The sequence below is a fragment of the Podarcis muralis genome, chromosome 2 (genome assembly GCF_964188315.1).
Source record: "Podarcis muralis chromosome 2, rPodMur119.hap1.1, whole genome shotgun sequence".
Lineage (NCBI taxonomy): Eukaryota > Metazoa > Chordata > Lepidosauria > Squamata > Lacertidae > Podarcis > Podarcis muralis.
In genome coordinates, this window is record NC_135656.1 from 40658713 (window position 1) to 40670708 (window position 11996).

The 11996-nt window shown below is 50.1% G+C and overlaps 1 protein-coding gene across 2 annotated transcripts in view; it reads right to left on the reverse strand.

The window, feature by feature from the left end:
• USP43 (ubiquitin specific peptidase 43) overlaps positions 1 to 8795 on the reverse strand; it is an 89361-nt gene extending 80566 nt beyond the window's left edge. For both annotated transcript variants that reach the window (XM_028717163.2, XM_028717162.2), the window contains exon 1: positions 7779 to 8795. In XM_028717163.2, the coding sequence (XP_028572996.2) occupies positions 7779 to 8402 (624 nt within the window). In that variant the 5' untranslated portion in view covers positions 8403 to 8795. The remainder of the gene's footprint in view (positions 1 to 7778) is intronic.
• Between the last annotated feature and the right edge of the window lie 3201 nt (positions 8796 to 11996).

Consider the following 11996-nt stretch of genomic DNA (forward strand, 5'->3'; position numbering starts at 1 on the left):
AGAAGAGTCTATAGCCTTGTTCTCCAGGAGAGTCCAAAAATGAAGACAGCTGTGAACACACCCAAAGAGTGACAGTACACACCGCATTACTCAGTCTTGTTAGGATCAGCTGATAGTCATAGAATGATCAGTTAGCAAAGGGTGATCCACAAACCATGCCCACCTGTCCCACCACCTGACATCATCTGTGACATCAGGTATGGGCCAGGAAGAGACGCAGCTGGGTCAGCTGTGCAGCTGAGTTCCCTGTGAGGAACCCGATCTCTCAGGTGAACCCTGCAGAAAGCAAGGTTGAAGGCACTGCCCATCTGTCAATGTTCACCCACAGGGGTGAGGACAGAGAAAGATTTGGCCTTCTGGGCCAAAAAAGGTCCCCTCCCACCAGGTTAGCATTTGGGCTGAGGAGTCCATCTGGCTTCATAACTCTGATCGGCCATGAAATTCAGTGTGTGACCGTAGTTGGACCTCAAATTGGGATGTTCTGCACCCAGGTAGCCCAGAGGATCTCTGGCTGATGATTTCATAGTTCTTATTCTGAAAAGAAAGTACAGTGGTACCTTGGGTTAAGAACTTACCGTATTTTTCGCTCTATAACACGCACCCGACCATAACACGCACGTAATTTTTAGAGGAGGAAAATCCGTAGGCATGCCACCCGTAGGCATTTCCTCCATAACACGCACAGACATTTCCCCTTACTTTCTAGGAGGAAAAAAGTGAGTGTTATGGTGCAAAAAATACGGTAATTCGTTCTGGAGGTCCGTTCTTAACCTGAGGTACCACTTTAACTAATGGGGCCTCCACGCGATTTCTCTTCTCATCCTGAAGCAAAGTTCTTAACCCGAGGTACTATTTCTGGGTTAACAGAGTCTGTAACCTGAAGCGTATGTAACCTGAAGCGTTTGTAACCCGAGGTACCGCTGTAAGTCCTGGAGCTGCACCCCACCCACTTCTACTGTATCATGGGGGCTAAGCATAAAGGTAAAGGTAAAGGTACCCCTGCCCGTACGGGCCAGTCTTGCCAGACTCTAGGGTTGTGCGCTCATCTCACTCTAGAGGCCAGGAGCCAGCGCTGTCCGGAGACACTTCCGGGTCACCTGGCCAGCGTGACAAGCTGCATCTGGCGAGCCAGCACAGCACACGGAACGCCGTTCACCTTCCCGCTAGTAAGCGGTCCCTATTTATCTACTTGCACCCGGGGGTGCTTTCGAACTGCTAGGTTGGCAGGCGCTGGGACCGAGCGACGGGAGCGCACCCTGCCGCGGGGATTCAAACCACCGACCTTTCGATCGGCAAGTCCTAGGCGCTGAGGCTTTTACCCACAGCGCCACCCGCGTCCCTGCTAGGGACTAAGCATAGCTGAGGCAAACTTATGTGGAAAGTGCAAAGTGGCCCAGGGATGATCTAGGGCGGCTCAAGAGCAGCAGAGGTGATGGATAAAGATTCCGCTCTCACTCTTGAAATGCCCTGAGGTTAAAAATGCTGCTGCAGAATGAGAGCACTGGATACTGAAGAGGGCTTCAAACTCAGTATCTGCGCTTGGATGTTTAAAAAGGCTGTTACAGGAGCAACCCAGTTGAATCCAAGCAGCCAGAGGTCCCCTGCCTGTCTGCCAGCAGCCCGAAGCCTCCCTCCTCTCCACCTGATCATCAGGAACAGAGCTGAATGAAAAAAGATCTTCTCGGGTGTTCCCAGGGTAAGGTTACCAAAGAGGCTCCTTGTAGCGATCGGTTCCCAAGTGACCAGACAACAGGGGGATTTGTGAGAGAGACTCAATGAGGCCCCTACACTCCCAAGTCCTTTTGTAAACCAGAAGTGTGCTAGGCAGACTCAAGTGGAACTGGAAAAGGGCAGATTCTGTTCTGCGGGAATGCGAAAATTGCCTGTGATGGCACCAGCACAAGAGGAATTTTCTCAACAGGACTCTCTACGCTCGCCGTCTTTTCCCTGCACAGTCTCCTTCCCGGAGTCCTTTGCCTTGCTGTTTCCTAGAAACAGAGCCCGTCACAAACACATCACTGCTCAGCCTCACAATAAATAAACAGAGGGTGTGTACGCGCTAAAGTGCCTTCCCACCCACCAGCAGCTACAACTGTCATACATGGACTGAGGTTGAACAAGGGTGTTCTTCTTTCAGCTTTTGGAGATGGCGATCCGATTTTAACCCCCCAAACTCAAACCCTCAGCTAAAAAATACCACATAAAGTATGTCTGGCTGGTACATTTCAGAAATGTGAAGTGTTGTCTGGAGGTCCTAAGTTTTATGTTCCCATTTTATACCAGGCCCCTCAGGGGAAATCCTCCCTCTGCACTGCTTGGTTCCCAGCTCCCATTCAAGTAAGAGAGGCCATGTCCGCCTGGCATATATGAGAAGCTGGTGGGTTCCCAGACTGACAGCCAGCAGGGAGTAGAATTGGCTCACGAACATATATACATCATTTTGATTACCCAATTCTCAAAGGCTGGCAGATGAATGCGTGGGCTGATGCCAAGGAAAACCTGCATGTGAGGTGACACTGGGCAATGTGGAAGTTCTTATTTATTTCTGCAATGTTAGCTAGATAGATCTGTGACGATCCAGTCACAAATGTGTGTGTGTGTGTGTGTGTGTGTGTGTGTGTGTGTGTATCAGCAATTGTAAAAGGAGCCTATGGAGGCTTACACAAAAGAAAGCCCTAGAGTGTTCGATGGAAGTCACTCCCTCCCCAAGTAAAATGATAATGATGTTATGATTTGGTGGAGGGCGAAATAGGCTATATGCCCAAGACCCTCCTAACCCCTGGAACCAGCAAGTGTTAAAAGATCAGCCAGGCTAGCTTCCTGAAAAGGCGATAGCCTGGGTGATGGGCCATTAAGGGGAACAAAGGAAAAGGGCTCTGTGTGAGATGGCAAATAGGTGGGGCCCCTCCCTCAGCCCGCAGATAGTTAGAAGGACAAAGCCAGAGTTGAGAGCAGAGAGCTGGAGTGATGAGGGTTAGAAGCAAAGAATCAAACTAGGAACTGAGAGAGACAGAGCAATGTTTGATATCTGTTTGAATCCAAGGTCACAGCTCCAGGGGGAGCAAGGCCCTCTTAAGGTGCTAATGCTGTGAACCCCTCCATCATAGGCTCAGGTTGTATATATGTGTGTAAAAAAAACTATATATCAGAAAGACACCACAGTCTCCACTGCCTCATTTCGAAAGGAAACACGAACCCTGGGTAAGCACCTGGAATCATGTACAGATGGAGACTAGGGTAGTGTACAACCACAATAATATTGCAGAGCATGGCAGCCTTCATCACACAAAAAACCCATGTCTGTTCAACAGAGCAAACCAATCATCATCCCCACCACCTGTTGTCATCAACAGGAGATACTGACACTTTTGTCCTTGATAATCTCAGGTAAGTCATCACCGTATCACAGATGCTGCACTCAGAGCCCCTGGTAAAGTCATGGCAGAGGTGAGATATGAACAATCATGCCATGTTTCAAGTTCCACATCCCAAGCCACTCTCTACAACCATTCAAAAGCATTGCCAATTCCACAACCTATGGCCCATTTGTCAAGCTTATGTTAAAAGCAAAGGTGGAGAACCTGTGGCCATCCAGGTGATGTTGGGCTCAAACCTTAGCCCTGGGCAGAATGGCTAGTGGTCAGGGGGGATGTGAACTAAATATAGTCCAACAGCTTTTGCAAGGCCAAAAATTGAACATACCTGCCCTAAAGGGCTATACTGAGAATCTGAGGCAACATGATACCTGCTTCACCAGGGACTATTAGAGTGTCAGGTATGTGTGCACAAGAAATACCTGATATTTCAAAGGTATCATGATGATTGACTGTAGTTACAAACAGGAAGCTCACAGCTTTCCGCAGAGAATTCAAATTTCCTCCGGCAGTCTGAGTGGCATGATGCTACCAACTTGTAACAAGAGTGCAGTGAAAACAATATGGAGAATCAACTAGTTTTAGAAATTTGCATCTCCACTGCTATGCTTTGTACAGATGTTGATGACATAAGGAGGAACTTGAGAAGTTCTCCTTTTGAAAGTATGGAGAGCATCTGCCAACTGTAGACCTGCACACTCTGTCTAGTAACACTGTTTGATTACTAAACATTTTATCTTTATTATTATTATTATTTTCCAAAAAAAGTATTGGTTTTCACAACATTGTAAATAAACAAACACATAAGACAAACAAACATAAATCATAGCCTTATTGAAAATTACTCTTATTAACATTTTATCTTTATTATTTAAACTTACTAGACATTTTTTTTTTGCAAAAAGTAACTCAAAGCAACTTACAACAAGAAAAGTAAAGAGCATAAAACTGAGACAGAGTAAAATCCAAAACTCATTTATATTTTTAAAAGGAAGAGTTAAGCACACACACACACCCCACTCGAAGGAGGCCACAGATAATTAAAAGCCTGGTAGAAAATTAATGTTTTGGCCTGGCACACAAAGATATGTGATTATGGAACTGGGGTGCCTCCCTGGGGAGAGCATTCCGTTAGTGTGGAGTCACCACTGAGAAGGCCCATTGATACGTGTGTGTGAACAGACACCACAGTGATGCATTTGAGGTGCCACCAAGTTGCATTTGAGGCACCACAAAAGTGTGCCTTTCTGTTTTTTGTTTTTGGTTTTTTGTGGTGTTAGATCTATGATGGCACATTCAAGATGTAAGTAAGCAACTGTCTTGATGCTCCCATCATTGAGTGAGGACGTGGCTGCCCCAGCTTCTTTCCACGGAACCACAGAATTGTAGAATTGGAAAGGACCGTGAGGGTCAGCTAGTCTAAAGCCCTGCAATGCAGGAATATTTTGCCCAATGTGGGGCTCAAACCCACCACCCAACATTGCCCAGCACATCGTCTTTCCACCACCATTCTCCTTACCCAAAGCTTTTTTGCATCCAACATAAAACAGGAATTTTAAATGAACTTGAGTATGATTAATTTGGAAATACCGTAAGTCTGAAGGTGAGAGTATGTCATCATCTTCAGGGGCTGAATCAGGGGCTGAATCTAGCCCCTCCCTTATACCACTACATGCCCCATTTTAAGGTTCGGTGTTGAGACATTTTTGTTTCACATTCCACTCTGAGAATTTTCTCCAAATGGAATTTGAAATCTATGTTTCCAGAAACCGCCACAAAATGCAAAGTGCTGAAAGATTCAGAAGCCTCGCCTATAATTCAGTATCCACCTGGGGTTCCTTCTTAGCATACAGACCCTGTGCATGGTATAAAAATAATAATAACCAGATGACGCTGAAACAATTTCACCTTTGACAGTGGCTTGCTGCATCAACAGGGAAAGAAACACACACACACACACACACACACACTCCACTCTAGTATCAGCAGGACTGTCAAGGAGCTGAATTAGTAACACAAGATTTGCCAAAGCTACAGCTCAGGCATTTGCTTCAAAGAAGCCTCTGACAGCCAGCAGCCAAATGTGAGCATCAGAGAAGGAGAAAAGGCTCACCTCTGAAGAAATACAATCTGTCAACAAAAGTAACCAGATAGCAGCTTCAAAACAACAAAAATAAATCAGAATCCCTCAACCGCACAGAACCTCCTGATCCTAGCTCCCTAGGTCCACTATTCTAGGGAAGGCATTCCCAAAACAAAACAAAAAATTCCAATGGCAATTCCTCTCCCTTCCACCCATGGAAGAGAGGCCTATCTTTCACCATTGCTACCCAAACCCTCCAGCGTGCACACTCATCTGTCTTTTCTTCAGTAAACTACAGGCATTTAAATAAGCCACCAGGGCAAATCACTGGCTCTGCACACTGGACCATGCTCAGCCCCCTAATGAAGTGGCTGAATAGTCTATGCATCACTTGATTAGGAGATGGGTGGAGGTCCACTTGCAAGCAACACCTGGGACTCCCACCCACCCAAAAATAAATGCTTCACCCCTGTATACCTGAAGGAGCATCTCCACCCCCATTATTCAGTCCAGACACAGAGATCCAGCTCCAAGGACCTTCTGGCGGTTCCCTCATTGCCATGTCCACCCTGTGGAATGCCTTTCCATCAGATGTCAAGGAAATAAACAACTATCTGATGTTTAGAAGACATCTTGAGGGCAGCCTGGAATAGGGAAGTTTTTAATGTTTGATGTTTTACTATATTGGGTGTTTTAATTTGTTGGAAGCCACCCAGAGTGGCTGGGGCAACTCAGACAGATGGGTGGCATATAGATAACAATATAGTATTGCTGTTATTGTCATTATTTCTTGCCAGTCAGATTGGGGTTGATATACAGGCAACCATGCCCTGTGGCAGGCAGGAAATTGTGGACTTGACAATCTCTTCCCTTCCAGCTGGTGTTTCTAAGCAGTTCTAGAACCAAGTCTGCTTCCCCAGATTAATTGCTCCTCACCCCATAGAGTGTGAACCCACCTAAAGGCAAGCAGGCAGTGCTGACACAGAGTGCAGAGTATCATGCCTGACTGTTCCCAAAGTGCTGTGAACCTAGCTGGGGGATCACAACAAACTGGTTGGGTGGGAAACCCAGAATGCTCGCCAGAACAGTTCTGAACTTCCAGCAGTGGAGACACCCAGTTAGGGTGACCTATTCAGCTTCATGGCCCTCACGATAGAAAAATGGGGTTTCAGGAAGAGGAGGAGGAAGGGAGGCAGTCCCACAGCAATTGCTTAGTAATGAGTATTTCATTTCCAACTTCAAAGCACAGCTCACAAATGCTGAGCAATGTACAAATGTTCAGCAGCACCACAGACTTCAGGAGAGCTTCCCAGGTGTGCAACGTTCGCAAGCAAAACCCTCTCCAGCACATCCCTACCTCCAGTGGCTTTGCCCAGAAAAAAGAGAAAGGGAATGACGTTTTTTTAAAGGGGGGGAGAGGTTCTGGGAGGGTGATAATGGAAGCATTTGTGTGTCTGGTGGAGCCAAGCAGGAGTGAGATTCTTTATGAAAGGCTCTATCAGACACACAAATGTTTCTCTTACTACCCTCCCAGAAATTTATTTATTAAATTAAAAATCCTCAAGATAAAAAGTAGCATTTTCCCCATCTCTGGCTATGGGCAAGGACCTGACCAAGTTGTCACAACACCAGCAAACATTATGCTTACATAGAACAGGAAGAGCTCAGGCTGCTGGAAGTATGAACTTGGAGCAGGGTGAGATCACAAACAATCTGGAAATTCCTCACAAAAAAACACATAAGAGCATTTTATTCTCCCACTTCTTTTTTTTCTTTTTAAAAATCCTGGTTAGCCTCCCTGATGTGGCACCACGTGCCCATCTGTTAGCAATGCCCTCCAACTCCTCCACCTGCCTAGGCAGTCAACCTGGCCCCATTGCCAAATCCGCCTGCAGCACAGTAGCTTGCTTTAAAGCGTGCGGTGTGACTAAACAGGTGGCTGGAGAAAAAAGAGAGATGAGTGTGTGTGAGAGAGAGTGAAGGAATCCTTCTAACTCTGCCCAGTGGAGCCGTTTGCCACCAAGGAGCACATCTCGAAGTGCAGAAGCTGCGTGACGGTTAGCAATCCACCTGTGTGCAGCCCAGCGTCCCCGCAGCGCCTGGCAGAGTTGAGGTCAGACCGCTCGCCGGAGCCAGATCCGGAGCAGCAGGTCACACTGGGGATGGGGGGGGGGTGGAAATATGCAGCGTCGAAGACTGCCTACAGGTGGCTGAGAAGGACTCCGACGTTAGACGCGGAGCCTCTTTCCCGAGCTCCCTTCCCCTCTCCCCGTGGCCCCCCGGAGAGAGGGGCAGATCCCGCGCAAAAGTGCGCCCCCTACCTTGAAGTCGGCGGAGAGCTGCGGCGTATACTCGAGGGTCCAGAGCGCGCGTACGAGCGCCGCCAAGTGCTGGGTGACTTCCCCGGAGGCGGCTCCGGCTCCGGCTCCGGCTGCAGGTCCGGGTGTCCCTTGCTGGTCGGGCAGCGCCAGCAGGAGGAAGGCGGCCAGCAGCTCGGTGTGGCTCAGGCACTGCACCACGGCGTTCAGGAAGCACGTGTTGCCGTGATTCTTCAGCCCCTGCGCGCCCGGCGTGAGCGGCCTGGGGTCCCCGGGAACGGCCGCCGGCAGGGGACTCTGCGCGCCCCACGACAGCCGGGCGCTGCCGCCGCCCCCGCCGCCCCCGCCGCTGGCTTGGCCTCTCTCGCGCTCGGGCCCGGGCGGGCGCCTGAAGCCGCCCTCGTCGTCCTCGGGCTCAGCGCCTTCTCGCCGCCGCGCCTGCTGCTGCTGCTGCTGCCGGGCGCCGCGCAAAGTTTGCAAGAGGCGCCGCGCTAGCCTGCTCAGGGCACGCACGGCTCCTCGGCGTCGCCGCCCGGCCCCGGCGTGGGGGCGCTCTCCGCCGGCCACCCCGTCCGGGGCGCCGGGCACGCCGGGCCCGGGCTTCTCGTCCGCCTCTTGCTCGCCCATCGGCGCCAGGAGGCTACGGCCACCCGCTCCGCCGCCGCCTGCCGGCGCTTGCTGCCTTCTTCTCTCCGTTGTTGTCGTCGGCTACCTGCGCGCTCCGAGCCTCTCCGCCCTCCCTCCGCGCTCGCCGGCTGGGCAGGGCAGAGAGGCGGGGAAGGCGAGCGGGCCGGGCTCATGGCCGGGGGCAGGCGGGCATCTTGCTGCGCCCCTCCGCCCAAGGCACAGCGCTTTCCCCGCCTCCTCGGGTCGCCGCCCGCGGATCGCCAGAGCCTGGGGAACAGGGGAAGTAAACTCGGCGGAGGGGGGTGGATCGCGCGCGCTGAGTTTGGAGGTGCGGCGCCAAGCGCCTCCCTCTGCTGGGAGCTCGCCCGCCCGCCCGCCCGCCCGCCTGGTTCAACAGCGGGGAGGCGGCGGTTCTCGCAGGCGAGGCGTTACTGCTGCTGCTTCTGCTGCCGCTAAGAAGTGGCGTCCGCTGGAGCCCGACAGGCGCACGGAGCAGGATCGCCTGTACCAGGCAGGCTGGGTGGGGAAGGGAGGGCGGCAGGCAGTCAGGTGTTGCCAGCGAGGGTAGTGGCGGCAGCGGGGGCACTACCTGCAGCCTGGCTCGTCCCTCTTCCTCCTTTGCTCAGGTGCTCCACAGTCAGTGGCAGATGACTGGAGCGGCTAGGGAGGCGGGGAGAGCGAGCTTGCGTGCGGCTGCGGGCCACCGGGAATCCTGGAGAAGCCAGCCTCGCCACCTTCGCCTGTGCCAGGTGGAGGTGGGCGTCTCTTTCCAGCTTAGGAAAGATGTCAACATTCCAACGACAACATACCGGTACCCTACCGTAGTCCCCAACCAAGCCTCAGGCTTGTGGTTCCTACCCTACGGCCATCTCTGCCAACTGGAGACAGAGCAGGTCTGTGTTTTTGCACACCACCACAAACTCACAGGTCCAGAGTGATCCTACCGGTCCCAATGCATGTGCGCAGGGTTATGGTGGTAGAGTCCATTCATAAAGGAGAAGGGCGTGTGAAGGGCTATTTCCTACCAGATCCATGTATCCTGCACTGCTCCATTTGGATCAGGTTGGCAGACCTTGTGAGAGGAGTTAGTGGGGATCAGTTCCCATGCCAATGTTGCCCCACCACAGAAGAGTTGGGGTGATAGTGATGTGGGCATTCTTCAAAAAGTAAGCATGCCAGTTCCACCCCTGTGAGCTCCCCGGCTTCAAATATTACGCTGCTCCGCGGGTGGAAGAGCTGGTGGTTTACAAGAGTATGCCAGAAATAAGTCTGTGGGTGGTAGCAGCTGCATACAGGCAAAGGGTTAGTGCACACAAGGATTTCAGGCAACCCCCATGAATCCTTTACACATATGACTCACCCTGTAGATTAGAAAATGCACACAAGTAGTAGACATATGGGGATAGCAATGTCAGTGAATCCATGCAGTTTTCAGTTCAAGCCACACCTCTGCCATGAAGTCATAGGATGCCTTAGGCAAGCCACTACCAGCCTTGGCCATTATTTGCCTGATGGGGACATTGGCCTACAACACAGGCTTGTTGTGCAGATTCCTGATAGGAGAACTGCTCAGCTCACTAAGAACTTTACTTGGAGATATAGGTTACATGGATTAGTTCAGCATATGGCAAGGATGTGTGTCTAATTGCCACACAGGTCAGGCATAATATGTATGTTAGTGGTTCATCCACATTAGTAACCATTAAATGTTGGTTGGTTAAGTTGCAAGATGGGCACGCAGTAGTCAAACAGCTACTTTGCTAGTCATCGCCTGCATAAAACATAAACCATATGTGATAAGGGCCAGTTTGCCTGCACAGGTTAGAGTGCAGCCGTTGCTTGCCATCACTGTCCACATTGACTCCATGCCTATGATCAGTGAGGGCTGAGCTGGGTTCAGCTCTTAAGCCAATTGTGTTTGAAAACTTTGGCTGCTGAGGGCTTGCAGGCCTTCCATATGAACACAAGTAATATTGTTCATAAGATGGGGATGCACGAGAGTGTTTTAAGGTGGCTAGAAGTCTTACTGAACTCAACAGGACTTGCCTCTGAGCCCTGTACTGTAACTGCACTGTAAACAAGATCACTTTTTAAGTTGGGAAACTGCCCTTATGGATCCTCCTTAGAGACAGACAATCTCACTTTGAAAACCAGGATCTCTCAGTTCCCCTCGAGTTCGTTAAGAATTCAAGAGGACCTTGAACATTACGATCTAGGGCTGAAAACTGGAGGAAGGTTAATTCCTAAGCAGTTAGGCATTGGGAATACTATAGTGTGGTCATTCATTCCCAAACTGTGTGGCCAGGCACACAAACTGTGTGACCTGAAGAAACCAATAGCTATAATAAATAAACTAGACAGTGGCTCTGCGCAATATCCATGGCTGAAGTGCCATGGATCCCTTTCACAATCTACTGCAAAATCCATCAAGAGTTCCTCTTCTGCAAGGTCTTCTGAAATGAGCAGAAAGGAAAGGAGGCAACTTAGGCAGCTGTGGGAAGGCAGGGACCTACAGTCCTTGCAACTGTCTCATCAGGGCAAGACCTACTGGGGAAAGTTGTTGGGTTAAGAGCGGTGGACTTGTAATCTGGTGAACCGGGTTCGCTTCCCCGCTCCTCCCCATGCAGCTGCTGCGTGACCTTGGGCTAGTCACAATTCTCTGAAGACTTTCAGCCTCACTCACCTCACAGAGTGTTTGTTGTAGGGGAGGAAGGGAAATTAGATAAATTGCAAAGGAGAAGCCCTCTGTTTGAAAGGACAGCCTGGCCCAAGCTGGAAAAGGAACCCTAAAAAGGGGGAGCAAGAAGGGCCTTGAAGTTGCTGGTCAACAGTGAGCACCTGAGCAGCAGATTGAGCAGAGATGGATCCATGTCACTTGGTCACAGTCTATTGTCAGAAGCATTTCTAAATTTTTGTATTCACACACACACACCTATTAGCTTATGCAAATTGCCCTGTTTCTGCGTGGTATACAAGTGGCCATGTTCTATGAAAAGCCATCATCACCCCATTATTATTATTTTAATCTGCTGCTTTACCAGAACCTAATGACACTTTGCTTAATGGATATAGCAAAGACTGGCCCCAGTCCAGATTCCCCCACCTCCATTCACTTTCATTGGAAACTTGCATGCTGACCGTCCCCTGGAACTTTTACAACAGACATAAAATCTGATGGCAGTAGAAGGAAGGCATTCAGCCTTTGCACTTCCAGCTCCAGCTGCTATCCCTTCGCATTTGCGAAAAGCCAAGTCCTCAACTCAAGGGCAGAACCCCTTAGTATGGCTTTTCAGGGCCAAAGAGAAGAAGCCTTACCTCATTTCAGAGTAGAGCATCACTTGGCAGCAGCATATCAAAAACATCCATGCCATAGATGGATGAAGCCCCTGCTTGCCTTTGACAGCCTCTCTCTCTTTCCCTTGTCGGAAGTGGTTTGGTCAATGTGCGTGGATGAAAAAAGGCAGCATCGTTCTCACCAGCACAGATGTGTTCCATTAGCAATATATTGCTCTGTCAATTAGAGCGACCATCAAATAATAGTGTTTGATATAAATATTGGAGGTGAGGCAGAGATCAAATCCCAGCTCTGCTTTG